Source organism: Zootoca vivipara, chromosome 9, assembly GCF_965207765.1.
Source record: "Zootoca vivipara chromosome 9, rZooViv2.hap1.1, whole genome shotgun sequence".
NCBI lineage: Eukaryota > Metazoa > Chordata > Lepidosauria > Squamata > Lacertidae > Zootoca > Zootoca vivipara.
The window spans coordinates 1450904-1472094 of NC_142592.1; the positions used below are offsets into that span (position 1 = coordinate 1450904).

A 21191-nucleotide genomic window follows, 5' to 3' on the forward strand; every position below is an offset into this window, starting at 1 on the left:
GAAAGCAGCCAGTCCGCGCAGCCGCAGTGACGCGCCCGGCCTCAGACGCCGCGTCGCTTCCGGGTGGCGCCCTTTCCCCTTGGGGTGGGAAGAGGCAGCAGCAACAGCCGTGGAGGATCCCGGGATTTTTCCCATGGGGGCGGGCGGGGTTGGAGTCGATGGCCAGGACAGAAATGGCCACCCTATTGGACTAGGATTCTACACAAGTGGAAACCTGGGGAAAGTGTATTTCCGATGTTTGATGGCTCACAACACCACTTTTTTGGGGAGTAATACCATAAAATTATATATCAAAGGAAAGATAATTTAATAACTTTTATGAAGGATTATTTATTACAACAGCAGTCATAAAGAAGAAATGTGAAACACATAGAAAAAATTAGATATACAAAAATTCTCACCATGTCAGTTAATACTTAGTTGGGTAACCTTAAGCTTTAATTACGGCCTTACAACACCTTCCCATGGAGTGAACCAAGTTTTTCAGTTCAGCTGTAATAATTAGGGTTGCCAGACTCAATAGAGGACAGGACTTCTTTGCCTTTAATTGCCCTGCTCTCTTTTGAGTCTGGAAACCTTAAAGAGAAACCAGCAGACCTTTTGTTTAATTTCCAAGCAAAGGGTCTGCTGGTTTCTCTTTAAGGTTTCCAGACTCAAAAGAGAGAAGGGCAATTAAAGGCACAGAAGTCCTGTCCTCCATTGAGTCTGGCAACTCTAGTAATGTGAAACTAAGATTGAATTGTTGCCTCTATTAATTGGGTGTTATTGCTGCGTTGCTTCTGACTAACAGGTTTCTTTAGTTGGCTCCATATATTTTTTTATTGGGTTAAGGTCTGGGCTATGTATTTTTGGTTATTTACATTCCCATTAATGACGCAAATTCTGCCCACACCTAAATGTAATACAAGCCCTAAATGGCCTCGGTCCAGTATACCTGAAGGAGCATCTCCACCCTCATCGTTCTGCCCGGACACTGAGGTCCAGTACCGAGGGCCTTCTGGCGGTTCCCTCATTGCGAGAAGCCAAGTTGCAGGGAACCAGGCAGAGGGCCTTTTCGGTGGTGGTGTCCATCCTGTGGAACGCCCTCCCATGAGGTGTCAGAGAAAAAAACAGCTACCAGATTTTTAGAAGACATCTGAAGGCAGCCCTGTTTAGGGAAGCTTTTAATGTTTGACAGACTCTTGTATTTTAATATTTTGTTGCAAGCTGCCCAGAGTGGCTGGGGAAACCTGGACAGATAGGTGGGGTATAAATAATTTATTATTATTATTATTTAATAAATTATTTTATTTCATTTTTCTGTTGGAAGCCGCACAGAGTGGCTGGGGAAACCCAGCCAGATGGGTGGGGTAAAAATAAATTATAATAATAATAATAATATTACAACCCCAGATCATAATACTTAATCGGGTGTTTCACAGTAGGTGTAGTGTAAGTAGGATGTAAATCTCTGATTCTTCTCATGTATTTCAAGCTATTACTACCAAACAAGGAGATTTGGGTCTCATCACTTCAAATAACACTGTCGCATTGTTCCGCTGTCCAGTTAACATGGGTTATTTCCCAGTTTAATCTTTTCAATCTTTGTTTGAAAGATAGCAATGGCTTTTTCCTTGGAATTATAGCATTTAGACCAAACATCCCCAAACTGCGGCCCTCCAGATGCTTTGGCCTACAACTCCCATGACCCCTAGCTAATAGGACCAGTGGTCAGGGATGATGGGGATTGTAGTCCAAAACATCTGGAGGGCCGAAGTTTGGGGATGCCTGATTTAGACCATATTCCTGCAGTCTGCGCCGAACAGTCCTTGCACTCAACTTCACGTTACATTGCACCATGTCATCTTGTATATACTCGGATTATTTTCTTCTGTCATGTAGGCACAGTCTCTCAATTCTTCTATCTTCACTTGCTGTTGTGCATCCTTTCCTGCCTTTACCAGTCTGATTTTGTAGTGACTGAAGTCTCTTTATACTTCTTCATAAATTTAGAAATGCCACCTTTGATTAAGTTTCCAGCAATTTTTCTTCTACTTTCTTCATAACTGTAACCTTGTTCACTTAATAGTACTATTTTACATCACTTTCTGGGTGACCAGTCAACTCTTTGCACCATTTCTTTAATTTTATTGCGTTTTACAAGCTCACTAAATGAAATAACACAAAAAAACACAACCAACTTGATAGCAATCGCATAACACACTGACAAATGTCCTCTTCTCAGCTCCAGTACATAACATCAATAGCTGAATCCTACTGTGACCTGACTGAATCACTGCCAAAACAAGATGACACCTGATTGGTTCTCTAAACACTCATGCTAATGGACTGCATTCAAAGTGATTATGAGGCTCTGGGCAGGAAGTTGAAGCAATTAAATACACAAATTGTCATCTAATCTGTCCTCCCAGTTGACTCAGGGAGAGAGGGTAAAATAGGGGAAGTGAACAACTGGCTTCGCAAATGGTGCAAGCAGGAACAGTTTGGATTCTTAGATCACGGTCTGCAGTTTATTGAAGATGGACTTCTGGCAAGTGATGGGCTGCACCTCACAAGGGTTGGGATGAATGTTTTTGCCAAGAATCTCAAAAACCTCATCAGGATGGCTTTAAACTGACTTAAACTGACAGTGTTCCTGAAGGTAGGAATCTATCAAGTGCTGAAGATGATCATCCAAATGTCAGGGACCAAATGAAGCAGACAGCATGCAAACCTAGTGGTGGGAGGGGGAAAAACTTTAAAAAGAGGCTGGGGTGATTAGTGGTCTTCAATGTCTGCATACTAATGCACAGAGCATGGGAAATAAACAAGATGAACTTGAGCTCTTGGTACAGCAAACTAAATACAGTACGACATAATAGGCATTACTGATACCTGGTGGGATGAGTCTCATGATTGGAATGTAGTAACAGAGGGATACAATCTATTTCTGAGAAATAGACCAAATAGGAAAGGAGGAGGAGTGGCATTATATATCAGATATGTGTATACCTGTGAAGAGATCCAGGATTTCAAACTTCAAAGCCAAATTGAGAGTATCTGGGTCAAAATTAAAGGAGAGAAAAATAACAGTGATCTCATTGTGGGAGTTTACTATAGACCCCCAAGCCAAACTGAGGACACAGATGATGCCTTCCTAGAACAGATGGTCAAAAGGAAGTGAGATAGTAGTATTGGGGGATTTCAATTATCCTTCAAAAGGAAGGATAGTTTGAACCTCCTTCAAAAGGAAGTGAGAGTAGTAATGGGGGATTTCAACTATCCTGATATTTGTTGGATGTCAAACTCACCCAAGAGCATAAGGTCAAACAGATTCCTCACTGGCCTTGCAGACAATTTAATTGTCTAGAAAGTTGAATTGAATTGAATTTATTATTACGGTCACAGACCAGCTTACAAAATCAGAAAAATCAGAAAACACAAAGATAATACACTAAAATTTACACAGAAGGAACAATACACACATATATATGTATACAGCACAGCAGCATTTAAAATGTATAAATTGGAACTGGGACACTAAAATATAGCCTAAATATTACCATTTGGCAGAGGACAAGATGGTTGGACAGTGTTCTCGAAGCTACGAACATGAGTTTGACCAAACTGCGGGAGGCAGTGCAAGACAGGAGTGCCTGACGTGCTATGGTCCATGGGGTCACGAAGAGTCGGACACGACTAAACGACTAAACAACAACAACAATTACCATTTGGGGTCTTATTCGTTGCGGTAGCACTGCTTTTTCTCTGAGCTTTATGGCTGCTGCATAGAATTTGGCCACTTGTAGAGACAAAGTTAGAAAAGCTAAAGCACAGAATGAACTCAGGCTTTCTAGAGAGGTTAAAAGCAACAAAAAGGGCTTTTATGGGTATGTCCGTAGCAAAAGGAAGAACAAGGAAACAGTGGGGTCACTCAGAGGAGAAGATGGTGAAATGCAAACAGGGGACAGAGAAAGGGCAGAACTCCTCAATGCCTTCTTTGCCTCAGTCTTCTCCAAGAAAGAAAACAATGCCCGACCTGAAGAATATGGAGCAGATGATTCAGCAGGGGAAACACAGCCCCAAACAAGTAAGGAGGTAGTACAAGAATACTTGGCTAGTTTAGATGTATTCAAGTCTCCAGGGCCAGATGAACTATATCCAAGAGTATTAAAAGAACTGGCAGAGGTGATTTCAGAACAACTGGCAGTTATCTTTGATAATTCCCGGAGAACAGGTGAAGTCCCAGCAGACTGGAGGAGGGCAAATGTTGTCCCTATATTCAAAAAGGTGTCTTAAAAGGGGGAAACACGGTACCTCTTAAAAATAAGAGGGATGCTGCAAAAATGATAAAAGACTGGGTGAGAGTGGTAGAACTAGAATTCTCTTTGAAGGTGCTTGCGTTCCAGGCAGACAGAGGTACAGAATTTACTGGGTCTTTTTTGCGAAGTTTTTCCCACTCTAAGGGAATTAAGCACAGACTTACTTCACCTTATTCTCCACAGGAAGGGGGAATCACTGAGCAAAAAAACCCCATTTTGCAAGAATTGGCAAATTCGATGTTGTTTGATGCTAATCTACCACAGTGCTATTGGGCTGAAGCATAGAAGGTTGCGGGGGTCATTCTTGACCGCACTTATAATTCTGTGGTTGATAATATGCCCTATTTTCTTCTTTATGGTAGAAAGCCCAAGGTGCATTATTTCAGAAATTTTGGATGTGAAGCCTATGTTCTAATTCCCAAATCGCAGCACAGAAAGGGAGGTCCAAGGTTGCAAAAGATTATTTTCTGTGGGTACAAACCTTACTCAAAGTCATGGAGGTTTGTTAACTCAGAGGACGATACATCCAGGGTGGTAATCAGCAAGAGTGCTGAATTTTGTGAACAAAGTGGGTGGGTGCACTTGCATGGGAACCCTGACATTCTCATGGAAAGTATGGTTGACATTGCTGGAGGAGGAACCTCTAGCAGTTGGTGGTCCAGGTGCTGGTGCTGGTGGACCAAACCAAGGTCTTGATCATGCCCATTGGGGCTACTCCTAGACAAGTAAAATTATAAAATAGGAGTGCACCTACTTCTCCACAAGGAAAACCTGAGAAGGTAGCACACAACTAGAATGTTGGGCAGACAGCAGTTGGGCTGATTCTGATCCAGGCAGGAAATTGGTGTCTGGGATGGCCATGAAATTTGGAAATTCCTTAATTGGTTGGCATTCCAAACAGCAATCCCTAATTGCACTTTCATCCACGGAGTCCAAATTTAATGCTCTATCGGACTTGGGCAGGGAGCTTGATTTCTATAAGCAGTTAGTTCAAGAACTGTATGGAAATTGCCATTCACCTATCAGAGTGTGGGAGGATAACCAACCGTGTTTAAAACTTGCAGAATCCGGTCAATTTAAAGCGTATACCAAACATTTGGATATCGGTTACCAAAATGTATGCCAAAATGTAAAGCAAGGTTTGGTTCAGCTTAAGTATTGCTCTACCAAATAAAACCTCACCGATGGTTTTACCAAGCCTCTGAATCTTCAGACATTAAGTTTTCTGTTCAGGTTTAAATTTTAAGTTGAACATAGTTGTATAAACTCAGTGATGCGAACGAGAGGGGGTGTTGGTATGAAGGAGTTATACTGTACAAAGGATTTTACGTTCTGTCACTGAGGATACTGGGAACATATGGGCATGTAGAAGTTGATGTACAAAAGGGGGAGTTTCCCTCTGTACTTTCTTCTTGTACTTGTTCTCTCCATGCCTGTGTGTGCTTGTGTGCTGTTGGAGGAGTGAAGTTATGCCCGGAGGGATCAAAAGCATGTCGGCTCAGTCCCCGGGTTATCTGTAAATAAAGCTCATAGATAAGGAGCTCTTCTCAGTCCTGAATTATTGCTCTGCTGACCTACTGTTCTGCTTCACCGCTGTGCTACACTGCTAAGAAGACGAAAAGGCAGGGGCACTTCGGAAGCATGCCGGGCAGCCATTGCTGGAGTAGTCTTCACCGTCGCGTTACTGAGGTCTCAACACCTTGTAACTCAAAGTCGACCACACAAACTATAAATTATACAACACTCTACTACTGTGGCTATGGGAGAAGGCAGAACCTATTGGGATGTGAATGCTGGGAATTGTAGGCTCAGGTTGTATATATGTGTTAACTATATATCATAGACACCACAGTCTGCTGTGCCTCATTTTCCCAAAGGAAACATGGACCCCCTGAGTAGCATGCCTGGAACTGCCTGGAATCTCACACTGCTCATAGTTTGGGAGCAATCTATTGCAACAATATTCAGTTTTCCTCCATGGAGTTCAAACTCACACCTATGCATTGAGCCACTGGAAGCTGCTGCTGTCAGTGGCCTGCTTTGCATATCATGGTAAACCAAACTGGTCAACCAGAACTGTGCAAGCATGATGGCTCAGAGAAGAGCTCACGCACACTTTGCTCCTCCCCAAGCTTTCCAACTCAGTACAGGATGACAGATAAGCCAAAGTTTGGCTTTGTCAGTCCTCCAAACTCAGGATCATGGTGAAGGTCTTCCATAGCCATGACCAATCCAAATAATGGGTTAGCTGCCACACTATGCTGAGCAGGCATGAGTTTTTCATTGAGAGACAGTCCTAGTGGCTTTGATTTATTGCTTACCCTTCACTCTTAAGGTCCCAAGGTGGTTCACAACAATTTAAAATGCAACATTAAATTGAGGGTATTACCCTGCCACCATGAGAGGATTGTCTCCTTCAATCAAAGGCGCCAACTTGTGAGGGAAATGGGGGGCATTGCTGCACAGGTGTTGTATCAGGATGTTGGGAGGAGCCAAACATGGCGGCAATGCAGCTTCAGTGGTGGGTGACTCCTCCTCTTGTTACTGCCACTGGCCGGAGGCTGCTTCCCCCCTCCTTTCCCTCCGCAGCAGCTGGAGGAGGAGAAAGAGCCAGCCACTGAAGTCCTGCCATGCTCAGCTCCCTGATATGGGGGGGGGAGAGTTGGGCTCCCAGGAGTTGGCACCCCTTACTTCCATGTTTTTGACGTGCATCTCCATATCTTCTCCAGAAGGTTATCACCTCATCTCCATGGCTCTAGTTCAGAGCTCTACAAACTCTGTGTCACAACACATTAGTGTGCTGGCTACAGTATGTTGTGAAAACTCTCCCCATACTCGTCCCAGGGCTGGAAAGGGGTTAGTTTAACCTCTGGTTTGCTAGCAAAATTGAATTACTGTGGTGCAAAATGATGCAAAACTGAATTACTGTGTCATGAAATGAGGCATGCCTAAAAGGTGTGTCACCAACATGAAAAGTTTGGAAAGCTCTGCTCTAGTTGGTCAACCCAGGTGCGGGGCACATTTTGATAGAAGCTGGAGGTGTAGCCATTGCTCCATTTTGAGCTGCTCAATGTTTTTCCTCTCATTTTCTGGGTGAGGGTAGCACATGGTAGAAGTTGTGCCAGAATAGTGATGGTGCATTTCTCCCCTTGCCGTATAGGATTCCTCTGTCCAATGGCCTACGGTAATATGGATGCAATATCACTGGTTTTTTAAAGTCCTCCTGACACCAGTTACAACAAGCAACCAAGACTTAAAGATCTTCGCACATTGTCAATGACAGTCTGCTCTCATCTTAGAATGTTTTTCACAAATAAGTGGCAGGAATATGTTTGTTTTATTGCAGAGTACACAAGACATGTTCTCACAAGTGTGGAAATAAAAGGGAAATATTTATTTGCTGGGAAAATTAATCTGGCAAGTTTTCTGAAGAATGTAAACCTTTTTTTTACGACACAGAAGCAAAACAACAGAGAATTTGATATGTAGAAATTTGGAAAACTTTCAAAGATTGAAATCCCCTCTTGCAAATTGAAAATGAGCTTAGTTATAGAAAAGGCCACTCCACTGACCTAGTTTACCTATGCCTCCTTTGTTACCAGATCTGCTAGTGCACACATTCAGATGCACACAAAACTTTCATGTCTTATCCCTCCTTCTATGAGGTAAACTATGTGAGGTAAATTAGTGTGAGACTGATCCAGTTGAGTGGGAATTTGGACCCAGGTCTCAAGAGTCCATGGACAGCAATCTACCACACCCAACTGATCTCATGTTGTTAGTATCTTTCATACATTTATTGCAGCAGATATCTGCACTCTGTGATACGCAAATCCTAATTCAGCCAAGAATCTCCTTGCAGAAGGGATTGGAGGGCTTGAGACAGCAGCATTTGTGAGTTGACAGAAATTTGAATATAGCAACAGCGAAAGTTTGGGGAAGCTGATCACAGCAGCTGTGTGTGCTGATAGAGAGGATCAGGGCAGACCAAAGAAGTCAGAAGATCCAAATAAGTGGATTAGTCACATACCAGAACACACATTACTTATAGTTTTTAACCTCCCGTTGATTTTGGTGTAAGAGTGTTTACTTATGGAGAAAGGGGGAGGGAGCAAACTATGGCAAGTTCTTAAAGAAATGGGAGTGCCTGATCACCTCATCTGTCTCCTTAGAAATCTCTATGTGGGACAAGAAGCTACAGTTAGAACTGGATATGGAACAACTGATTGGTTCAAAATTGGGAAAGGAGTACGACAAGGTTGTATATTGTCTCCCTGCTTATTTAACTTATATGCAGAATCCCAAGACGGAATTAAGATTGCCGGAAGAAGTATCAACCATCTCAGATATGCAGATGACACAACCTTGATGGCAGAAAGTGAGGAGGAATTAAAGAACCTTTTAATGAGGGTGAAAGAGGAGAGCGCAAAATATGGTCTGAAGCTCAACATCAAAAAAACCAAGTTCATGGCCACTGGTCCCATCACCTCCTGGCAAATAGAAGGGGAAGAAATGGAGGTAGTGAGAAATTTTACTTTCTTGGGCTCCTTGATCACTGCAGATGGTGACAGCAGCCACGAAATTAAAAGACGCCTGCTTCTCGGGAAAAAAGCAATGACAAACCTAGACAGCATCTTAAAAAGCAGAGACATCACCTTGCCTACAAAGGTCTGTATAGTTAAAGCTATGGTTTTCCCAGTAGTGATGTATGGAAGTGAGAGCTGGACCATAAAGAAGGCTGATCACCGAAGAATTGATGCTTTTGAATTATGGTGCTGGAGGAGACTCTTGAGAGTCCCATGGACTGCAAGAAGATCAAACCTATCCATTCTTAAGGAAATCAGCCCTGAGTGCTCCCTGGAAGGACAGATCGTGAAGCTGAGGCTCCAATACTTTGGCCACCTCATGAGAAGAGAAGACTCCCTGGAAAAGACCCTGATGCTGGGAAAGATTGAGGGCACTAGGAGAAGGGGACGACAGAGGACGAGATGGTTGGACAGTGATCTCGAAACTACGAACATGAGTTTGACCAAACTGCGGGAGGCAGTGCAAGACAGGAGGGCCTGGCGTGCTCTGGTCCATGGGGTCACGAAGAGTCAGACACGACTAAACGACTAAACAACAACAACAAGGTGCTACTGGAAGGAATTTTTTTTCATTTTGTGATTAATCTAATTAATAATTAATCTAATTGATAAGCCGCACCAACAGGTTAAAGAACAGTTTCTACCCATGGGCTGTGAGGCTGCTGAATGGAAGACAACAACATTGCAGCTGACGTTCGGGGTTGGTGGTCGTACGACAGCACACAGAGTATAACGAGGACTGAGAGATTGGGGGGGGGGGCTCGTTTAATCTCACTGTAAACAAGTAGTACAGTGACAATAAAGTATTTCTATTTCTATTTTACTTGATTTGCTGTTGAATTTGTAAGTCTTTAAGGTGCCACCAACCTTGTTTTTGCTTCGAAGTAATCTACGTACAGTATTTGAAGAACATGCTTGGTAGAAATAATAGCTTTTTTGACAAGCAATTTAGCAATCAATTCATACAGTATTTCTTAGCCATGCTGTCTAAACCTATCTTCTGACCTGCCCAGCGAAGCCGCATTTCCTTCGGTTGTAAAATCACCGAAGCACAAAAGCCAAGGAAGGAGCTCTAGAGCGGGGATCTCAATGCGGGACCTGCCCGCCTTCCGGCCTCTGCCGCCCGGCACGAGATCCTCCCGGAGGGGGCTGTGAATTGCGGCGGACTCCGACGAATTAGCGCTCTTTATCTCTTAAATCTGATTTTGCTCTAATTATACTCGTGGAGAATGAATTGTGCTTGCTGTAGGAAGTTATATGTGTGTGCCTCTATTTTGCGACAAGTATTTCCCCCCCCCCGCCGATTAACCGCCCCTCCCGAACTGCCTGCGCGTTTCTCCTCCTTTTCTTTAACTGCGGTCCCCTCGGGGGTCTCTTTCTTTATTGGGGGGGTTGCAATTCCAAGGCGTGTTTTAAGCGGCGGTGAGCCGCCTGGGCGCTCTTCTCCCGCGGAGCCCCCGTCCCGTTCTCCCGTCAGCTGTCCCGGCGGCGGCCAAGGCTTCTCCCGCGGCCCCTTCGCCCGGAAAGCCTCGCCAAGAGTTCTCGGCGGCGCGTCGTGAGGGACGAGGAGGCCATTTGCTTATGGAGAGACACGCGCGTCTTCTTCGCCCTGCCACTGTCTCCTCACGCGCCGCCGCCGCCGCCAAGGAGCTTGGGCCGGGCGCCGAGGGAGCAAGCGAGCGAGCGAGCGGCGGCCTGTCAGAGGGCCCCTAACTCGGAGGTCGAGGTGGGAGGGCACAAAATGGCGCTTCTCCGCTGGCCGCCGCGACAGCCCCACGCCCCCTTGCCGGGCTCCCCGCGCGGGAGGAGGGCAGGCAGCGCCGGCGAGAGACCCGCCGCGGCGCCGGCGCCGCCTCCTCCATTAGCAAGCAGGACGCGGAGCTCCCCGCCGTCTCCGCCTCTCCCTCCGCCTCCCCCGCCGGGCCCGCCCTCGCCGCCCGCCCGGTCCTCGGCGTGGCGCGCGCTCGCAAGCCGGCCTCAGGGTGGCGGCCCGCCGGCCAGCCTGCCACATCCGCCGCGGGGAGCGCCTGGCCTGGGCTTTCCCCAGCAGGTGGCAGCGGGATCCCAGGCGCCGCTTCCGCCTCCGCCGCTTGGCCCCTGGCCCCCGCCAGCCGTGGATTCGCAGCTCAAGCCGGCCAAGCTCGCTTCTTCCCTCCTCGCGAGGAGACGCGGCGGGAGAGGGACGGGCGGGCGGACGGGCAGGCAGGCAGGCAGGCAGCAGCCCCTCTCCAAAGTTTGGAACTGGGTTGGTGGCGGGGGCGGGGAGTCCGGAGCCAAGTTGCCCCGCTCGCTCCCCGAATTGCTCTTCTTTCTCCGGCGTCTCCCGTTTGTCTCCGGCTGGCTGAAGAGGCGGCCCTTGGTCTTCTGCTGCTGCTGCACCCAGTCCTCTCCCTCCGTCTCTCATCCCTTTTGATTTCTGCCTCCCTCCCTCCCTTCCTCCCCCTCTTCTTTGCTCACACACTATGGAGTTTACGGAGAGGAAGAGAAGCAGGAAATCCCAAAGCTTTAAACTGATAAATCAAGGTAAGGTGTGCGAGTGTGTTTGCTTGCGTGTTGTTGTTTGTGTGATATTTGTGCTTGTCTCTGGGGAGAAGAAGGAGACTTCATGTGCAAATCTATTTCAAGAGAGGAAGAGCAGGATGTTATGAAATATGTGCCATTCCCGTCTTCTGTCCACCTCTCATTATTTAAACTCCCTAATTGTATTAACGCTGGAAGCACTGCGTGTGTGTTGTGCATGTGAGAGGTGGGGGGGGGAGTCTTCTCCTTCTCCATTTTAATAAAATGGACACTTTTTTTTCCTCGGTCGGATGAGACACATAATGATAAAGTTAGGTCTTGTTTCGCGGTGGATGCCCTTTTAAAACAAAAATAAAGGCTCAAATCAGGGAAATAACGAAACATTAATACTCAATGAGAGGTGGACCTATTTCTTTCTTCTTTTTTAAGTACTGAATTCCTATCGGTACGCTTGCTGTCTTCAGCTTTGTTTCTCCCTTTCTTTATGGACCGATTGTGCACAGACACGCATTGAAACGAGGAGCTTGACGAAGGTTGCCTTCAGCACACGCACCCACAACGCACCCCATGAAATGCTACAGGATCGGGCGGGGTGGGGGGCGGGCAGGCAACTTGTCCTTCCTTCCCGTGTGAGAGGCTCCTCGGAAGAGGAATGCGGATCTCTAAGCAGAATAATAGCAGGAAACGTGTAAAAAAATGTGCCCTTTCACTTTCGTCTAAGGGGTGTGTGTGTGTGTGTGTGTGTGTGTGTGTGTGATAGATCGAGAGATCGATCCTTGGTGTTGTATAACAGGTGTTCTCCTTGGGAGGTATGTACTCTATTTCATTTGACTTTAAAACATGGCTGGAGAAGGTCCTTAGCACTGAACGCAAATATCTCCGTGAACTGCGTATGTGCCTTGCATGATAAGTTGAGGGCAGGTAATTTAGAGGGTAGTGCTGCTGTTACTCTTCTTCTTATTTGATAGATAGTTCATCATTAAATAATTCAGACACTCTCCTTTAACTTGTCATTTGTGGTGGAAATTGGATACAGTATAAGATTTCTGAAATAAAGAACTGCTGAGAAGGAATAGATAACGTAAAAGTTGTTTTTCTCTTTTTAAGCCTATGGCAGCACATTTTTGAAGTTTACTTTTTTAACGATAGGGTTGTGCTTACAGCGTGATTGCTGTACTGTTGGACAGTAACAAGCAAAGACTAACGTAAGGGAACTGTCACACAGTGAAAATTGGACTGATTTGTTTCAGAACTTCTTGCCTTTCCAACTATACTTAAGTTATAGTATATAAAAGTAGTTGAACACATACGTTTCCATAAGATAAGATTCAATCAAATAAGTCCTCAGCAATAAGAAGTAAATGCAAATTACGTTCAGTGCTCAGGGGTTAAAATATTCAACCTAGCATTTTATATGACCTCCAGTTCTATAAATGGTGTCTTTTCCCTATTGAAGCTTGTATGTTTTGATTTTTTTAAAAAAAGTAGATGGTGTACAAAGCAATTTTCAAACTTACAATTTTAAAAAGTGTGTGGTTCATCTGACACTTCTGAGCAGATGTTTTTATTTGACTGATATGAGAATTTGTTTCCACTGTAGTTGATATTTCCGTAGCAATAGGCCTGTTCCTTCTGCTCGAATCATAACATCAGTATTAGAGAAGTCTTGTTTGCTGTCATGGATCTGATAGGCCCTGGACTATAATACCCCAGGGAAAGGAGAGTATGACAGGCAAGATACTGCTAATTATTATATTATGTGAAGTTTACTATATATTACAGCTTTTAAACTTAACACTCATGTGACTCAAACTGTTCATGATTTATTCATATTGGATATAGTACTGATTTCCTATTTTGACACAGTAGTTGGGTAGGGTAGTATTCAGCTAAGTTTTACTTAGAGTAGGTCTATTTAAATTAATAGATCTACTCTGAGTAAAACTTAATTGAATGTTATGCATAGCCCTCCTTGATACTTTGACAATTTTATATGTCTGTATTTATTTTTATAACATTTATACACTGCTTCATTATAGAAAACCTCAGAGCAGTTTACAAAAATAATAAAACAATTTAATTATAGGTAAAAACGGTTAAAAACAACTATTTTAAACATTCAATGTGATTACTGCTCATGGAGTAGTATTTAAGATAAAGGTTCCCAGGGCATGTTAAACTGCAGTACCAGCACAGGTTGGAAACAAGCAAAAAAATCACATGAATGGTTGCCACACCAGAAAGAACTGTGTATGGTGGCTCAGTGTCATCATTATGCCAAAATGGTGGCATAGGTAAATCTTTGCTGAAACTTCCCCCCAAATGACTGTGTTGAGTCTTGTCTGTTGGTATTGTCTGTCAGTCTCGTTGCTTGAGTCATAAGTCATACACCCTTATTGTCTTCTGTTGCATTGTTTGAAGCATATAGTCTAGTGACCCTTCTTAAGTATTATAATATGAATCTTTTTTTATTACTGAAACCCAGCCCAAGGGATAGAGTAAAGGATTAGCACTTGTCCCAGCGAAGAGAAGGTATTGCAAGTCTTCTTAGACTCATAATTAATGCAGAGGACGTAATTTCCACAGGTGTGGGGAAAACATTGAGAATGTTTCTGACACCCAGATGAACTTGGAGGTTAAACTTCATAAACCTGAAGAATGTGGTCTCTAAGTAACAGTGTAAGCAACAAGCCATTTTACGAATCGGTGATATTCAGGAGACTCAAATTTTATTTATTTTAGCTGATTAGGGACAAAATGATATAAATGCTAGAAGATTATCTGGAATTCAACCAAGTTTATAGTATCTGTAGTACTCTGCCGTCCTGGAATTCCTGGTTCAATGATTTGTATATGATTGGATTGTAAATGGCTTTAGTTTTAGTGGTAACACAAGCCCAATTGAAATGAATGGAGGTTGTGCAGTCAGTGCCTTGTGCCTTGTGATTTTGATACATTAGGATACTGCATGGTGTCTCCTGTATAACATTCAGCTAGGGAGACCAATGGTGTCCGCATGCCCAGATATTTAGGATCTTGAACCAGGCCCAGGTACTCATCCCTGCAGCTCCCCACCTCTGTGTATGCCCGTGGCACCCTAGTGGGCATTTTGATACTAAAGAATAACAGTATGGTTATTTCAGGCAGGGAACAGAAGAAACTGTCAATTCCAGGGACCCTGGGATCTTTAAATATATACATCTCCTTTTGTGTATAACACTTCCCTAAGACCACATAAATCCTGTTGCAAAAATGTGCTTAGGATTTGGCTGTAAAAATGAGTTAGGCTGTCAGTTTTTGCATTCTCGCTTGGAAATCATTTCCTTTGAAGGCAGTGGGACTTGACTTCTCAGCACATGTGTCCAGAATTAATTTTACACTTTCTTATTCCTAGAACTTAATAAGAGCTAGAGTTTATGTAGTCTTTCTCCTAGACTCTTACAACAACCCTGCAATGCAGGCAATATTCTTATTGCCATGGATGAAAGGCTGAGGTTGGCAGGTAGTGTCTTGCCTAAAGCACCCCCCCAGGTGAATAGATTGCTGAAGTAGGATTTGAACTCAGGGTATACCACTCTTTGCCTTACTCTTATGTTGCTCATATTCTTTACTTCTGCTGTGGCCTTTTTTCTTATGGTGTCATTGTGCAGTGTTAGACCCCCTCCTCTCCTGTGACCCTCCCTTGGTCCACAGCAATGGTTTTTAAAGTGTTAGATGGGCCTGGGTTGGCTCAAGATTGCTTGTCTTGGTTGGGTCAGCAGGCTAAGTGCCAATAATTTAATGTAATGTGCTTGATTTGTAATGCCTTATCCCTTGTGTTTGTGATCACTCCTATGAGGACGATAGCTCTTTTGTGTAACCTTCTTTTTATTCCCTAGGGTCTCTCTCACAGAGACTTCAAAGCATTCTGTGAGGTCATGCAGACTAACACCCTTGATCATTTTTTGATTGCTGGCCTCTGAACTGAGGACGAGTGTGAGCCCTGCTAGAAGAACCATCTGTTTAGTTGTTTTCTTACTTTGAAGAGACTCGGTGCAACCAAGTTTGTGAGCCCCCTGCTGTATAGCAGCGAGAAGAGCAAACATGCAGAATGTGGTGTCTCCTCCATAAGAAAACGTCTTGAGCAGTCAGTCACTCAGGGCAAACTCAGTCATATGAGGATGATAGAATTGTAGGGTTGAGCCAGGTCATCTAGTCATCTCAATGGGGCTTGAACCCATGACACTGAGATTAAAGAGTCTCATGCTCTACTGTCTGAACTATCCCAGTCACCACTAACCTTTGCTGATGAGAGCAGGGATTAGGGACCCATCATTTGATTTCTCTGATATTTTTGCATAGAGGAGATACATTGTTAATAAACTAGTTTTGTTCCGACATTAGATTATACTTCCATTGTATGTAATGGATATTCCTTATACTCCCCACTGTTACTGAAGATTCCTTATTTCTGAATATTTAATCTGTCAACTGCAAGCTTAAAGACAGAGTGTGCTAGCAGTAGTGACAGAAACAAAAGCCAGGAATATAGTCTTCCTATAAATGCCTGCCATAATTCCCTTTTTCCTGCTTGCATATGTACCTGCCTGTTTGTACCTGCATAGGTATTATTACTTATTCATTATGTAAGGAAAAGGGACCCCTGATCATTAGGTCCAGTCATGACCGGCTCTGGGGTTGCGGCGCTCATCTTGTGTTATTGGCCGAGGGAGCCGGTGTACAGCTTCCAGGTCATGTGGCCAGCATGACAAAGCCGCTTCTGGCAAACCAGAGCAGCACACGGAAACACCGTTTACCTTCCCGCTGGAGTGGTACCTATTTATCTACTTGCACTTTGACGTGCTTTCGAACTGCTAGGTTGGCATGAGCTGGGATTGAGCAACGGGAGCTGGGAATTCGAACTGCCGACCTCCTGATCAGCAAGCCCTAGGCACTGATAAAAAGGGAGTTTCTACATTCATTGTATGTATTCAGTTTTATTTGAATTTTTTAAATTAATTTTCATTCGTAGAGCCTGATCTGTTCCCGTTAGAATTCATTGGCAACCTTCCCAGATAAAGGCCAAAGAGCTAAAAGGTTATTCATTGAGCTTCTCACTAATTTTGTCATCAGGCAAGACTTGCAAATTTCTATTTGTCTGTAAGGATGGCACACTTTTCATTTCTGTCAAAATCTCCCATGCATTCTGAAAGACACAGCAAAAGACAAGACTTCAGATAGTTGGTGTCTGCTATATTAATTTATTGTGAAAATGAACACCACAACTGAACCCCCAGACTTAGCTGTTTGCTGAAATATGTAAAATATTTTGGCTAAGTGTCTTCAGCAAAAGCAGAGGGCTTTATTTGTTTTTAGGGAGGGCTGACACAGCGCACGTTTTCATTGACTGATCCAATGTGCATGGAATAAAAAAGCATTGGGATACATTGGGAGATTATGAGATAAAATTGTAACATCGTATTCAGTGTTCATATTTTCCAGATCACTTGAATTCTACGGTAATTCATCTCCCTATTTTTAATTCCAGATTATCATCATGAGGCATACAAGATCCCCGACTATAGTAATGATGTTAATGGGGAAGCCAAAGAAGCGCAACAATTTTATTTAGGTATGTTCTCACGTTGATTAATTTCTAAATGTCACATTTGTGGCAGCAAGCATGTGGGTGGGTGAGAATTACTGCATGCCTATAGGAAGTACTTGCCATTGTTTTATAGGATGTTCTTTTCAAATGTCTTTCTATTTTGCCAATTGCCAGCATATCTTTTATTAACATTTGCTAAAAATGCTGTAATTTGAGACATAAATGTTTATTAGTGTCTACCCACAATGCTAATTATCACTCACCCAGAGAACAAGATGCTGACTATGTAGTTTGCAGCTCTGTGCTCAACCCATTTACATTGCATATTTGCTGGCATGCTTCACTGGCAATAGTTTGTGTAATTGGGGCATTACATCTTTGACATCTGGATAACAGAAATTCAATTTCCAGGAAGCCACTACTTGTTCGGTTTTGCTTTGGCCATGTGTGGGATTAATGTGTTGTCTTAATAGATTGTCCCTTCACCTCTGCAAACATGGCACTTACGGTATCTTAACCGCAGGCAAATTAAATTAAATCAAGTGTCCAAAATGTGTAAAGAAAATAATGAAATATTATTGTCTTCCTAACTGAAGCTTGATAGGACTTTATCAGCGAATTGCTCATAATCGTCATGATTGCCCCTACTATGATTCTGACCCCCTCATAGTTCAAGTGCTCATACCTGCTGTAATGTAGAAGAATCCTAGCTGCTCTTGATTAATCTTATAAAACATATTTACGGTATTTCTTAATGCCAAAAGTTTTAGACAGTTAACCATAAAAGTGCTTAAGTTCTCCTATGGAGAAGAATCAGACACGCTGCAGAATTCAGTGCCTCACTGATGTAAACAGAATTCTTTAATTTCATTCATTGCTTCCACACGGATCCTTCAAGTGGGGCAACAGCTACTCTTACTACACATGAGCTACTTCCCTCCAGTGTTGTGCTGTGGCAGTGGTCTCACAAAGTCCCCTGCTGGGCCTGGTAAAATGGCTGTGTTGGAGAAAGTGTGACTGTCACCAGAGACTCACGTACTGTGACATCACATCAGGGGCATGGTAAGAACCTGTATAGCCATGGTGCTGTTATGCAAAACCACAAAGGTGTATTGGTTCTGTTCTCTGCTTGTGGTTTTAACATTTGAACCATCTTTTTTTACGTCACTTGTGGTAGACCTTTGGCTTTGTCCATAGTGTTAAGGGTTATTTTGGCATAGCATGGCAAGGTGTGAATTTGTTGTACTTTATTTAATGAGTTTCAGATTTCTGTCTCCCCAAAAAGACCTCTCCCCATTGCTAAAAGTTCTTAAGAGTCATCATGCTTATATTGCTTTCCTCTGCCTTCTGTGGAATGCATTGCTTTCCAGAACACAGGGAAACATAGGTCTGCTGTAAACAATTTTTACAATGGTTTTAAACTTGCAATTGAGATTCTGCTTTTGAAAGGTTAATGTAAAAAACTAATTATGCAATCCTGGTAACCAAATGTGTGATGAGACATTTATCTGTGTAATTAACAATGGAGAACTTTATAGTTTCATAAAATTGAATGTTACACTGTGTGCAGTCTTCAATGTGAATTTATTTTGAAGAGGTACAGAAAGCAGAGATGTTTATGGCTGATATAAAGTGGGACTGAAATACCGGTATGCTGTAGTGCAGGTGTCTGTGTGTTTTACTACATTTTTGTTTTGATGAATTAGATTTTGGTAAGACCAATAACTTCGTTTTGCCAGAATAAAATGAGTGAAGTGGGCTTGCAGCAGGGAAGGGCTATATAGTGTAAATGACAGTGAAATTCTATACAAGTTTATTAGGAAGTAAGTCCTATAAAGTATAGTGAGGTTTAAAAAGGTAAAGGACCCCTGACTGTTAAGTCCAGTCACAGACAACTCTGAGGTTGCGGCGCTCATCTCGCTTTACAGGCCTAGGGAGCTGGCGTTTGTCCACAGACAGTTTTTCCGGGTCATGTGGCCAGCATGACTAAGCCGCTTCTGGCGCAACGGAACACCAAAACCAGAGCAGCGCATGGAAACGCCGTTTACCTTCCCACCGGAGTGGTACCTATTTATCTACTTGCACCTTTTTTTTGGCATGCTTTCAAACTGCTGGGTTGGCAGGGACCAAGCAACGGGAGCTCACCCAATCACAGGGTTTCGAACCGCCGACCTTCTGATCGGCAAACCCAAGCTCAGTGGTTTAGACCACAGCGCCGCCTGCGTCCCTCATACAGTGAGGTTTACTGCTTGACAGGGGGTTGGACTGGATGGCCCTTGTGGTCTCTTCCATCTCTATGATTCTATGATTCTAGCCCTGTTTAGAGAAGCTTTTAATATTTAATGCCGTGTTGTTTTAATATTCAATTGGGAGCCACCCAGAGTGACTGGGGATACTCAGCCAGATGGGTGGGGTATAAATAATAATTATTATTATTATTATTATTATTATTATTATTATTATTATTGGTCCATTTAGCTCAGTATTGCCTACACTGACTGGCAATGGCTTTCCAGGTCTTTAGGCAGAAGTCTTTCCCAGCCGACCCTGGAGATTAAACCTGGGGCCTGGTGCATGCAAAACAGTTGTTCTGTCACTGAATTGTATTGTAGTTCTGTTTTGCCAAAGGTGACATTTTGGAAATAAGGCTCTTCTTGCTGAATAATAGATACAAGTAACCATTTACCTGTCAGAGTAAATAATGCATGGGAGGGTTCCCTGACAAAGGCAGTATCAGATGTGTTGGGAACAATACTAGGAACTAAGGAACTTCACAGTGTTAAAACATGTTCTGTACATTAGTTTGATCTATTTCACCAGCTCTCCTATGGAGCTCTGTAAGAAAGATTTCACCAGCATAGGCCACTGAGTTTAAGCTGCTTATTTTATTTATTTATTTATTCAGTTTGCATACTGCCCTATACCCGCAGGTGGTTTAAGCTGTTGGTGCTTCTGATTCCTTGCAGGGAGAGGAGCCCATTTAGATTGGTTTGCCTTTGGAAACTGATGGAGCAAGGTGGTTTCCTTACATTCCACCACGATAGTTTCCAGCCAAAAGGGCTGGCAGTTTTGCTGTGCCCTCTTTGATCTGTGGAATGCTGAGGTGGTTCTGTTAACAGACACAATTGCTACTATACATACAGGTGAAACCCGGGAAATTAGAATATCGTTGAAAAGTGCATTTATTTCAGTAATGCAACTTAAAAGGTGAAACCAATATATGAGATAGATGCATGACATGCAAAGCAAGACATGTCAAGCCTTTATTTGTTGTAATTGTAATTATTTGTCGTTAGGCGGGTCAATTATAAATGGAATGTAATTAATGAAATGTAATAGCGATGTTTATTTTTGTATTATTGTATCTGTTTTATTACTGTAGAATTTCCAAAAGAAAGCATTTGTAAAAATGAAAAGAAAAATAAAAAATAATAAGTTGCATTACTGAAATAAATGCACTTTTCAAAGATATTCTAATTTTCTGTGTTTCATCTGTAATATTGTATTGATCTGACCCCTGGCATTCTGGGGAGCTTGTGGTGATGAAACAGTTGCAAAGAGAACTTGAATGCAAGTGGAAGAAGACCCATTTGAAGGCTGATGGAGAATAGAAGTCTTCTCTGCCAGTGTCTGCTCAGTGTCATCCAGTTGAGCCTTTCCCCAGATACTGAGTAGGCTCCCACATTTGGATAATTGGGAGATGAATTGGAACTCCTGGTACAGCCCACTGTGAATTATTTGCCAAGCATTTTCCAGGTAAAAATCATTGTCTTCTGCTTTGATTTGTACTTCTGGTTGACAACAGTACAAATACCAGAAGTTCTTTTAGCACCATTTTGCTGCAATTGCTTAGCTCATTTTTAATTATTGAAGCCTGAGGGTGACATAGTGCTTGGAAAGGGTTGACCTACCTTTAGTGTGCTTGACCATTGGCCCACCTTGGCTGATAACATCTAGCTAAAGGGGAGGTTGATGCCACCTTGTGAGAGGGGATGGCCCATGCTGCCTTGAAGGAAGTTGTTGGACAACTCTTCCTAGGACCTTTCAGATTTGTCCAACTATTGGACGTTGGTAATCTTGGCCAGAGCATCTAAATGGGTGCAGAGGCACTACATTTCAGGACATTCCTAGATAACAATGTTTTTAGGACTGAGACTTCCTTGGTTGTACTGGTTGATGACCTTTGCCAGAAAGATA

The 21191-nt window shown here is 43.2% G+C and overlaps 1 protein-coding gene across 3 annotated transcripts in view; it reads left to right on the forward strand.

The window, feature by feature from the left end:
* Positions 1–10679: 10679 nt before the first annotated feature.
* Positions 10680–21191, forward strand: part of BEND7 (BEN domain containing 7) — a 56480-nt gene continuing 45968 nt past the window's right edge. The window contains exons 1-2 of one of the 3 annotated variants that reach the window (XM_035127127.3): positions 10680–11410; positions 16935–17018. In XM_035127127.3, the coding sequence (XP_034983018.2) occupies positions 11350–11410; positions 16935–17018 (145 nt within the window). In that variant the 5' untranslated portion in view covers positions 10680–11349. Of the gene's footprint in view, positions 11411–12115; positions 12217–16934; positions 17019–21191 lie in introns of those variants that run through there. The other 2 variants (XM_060279476.2, XM_035127128.3) reach the window with 2 other exon arrangements.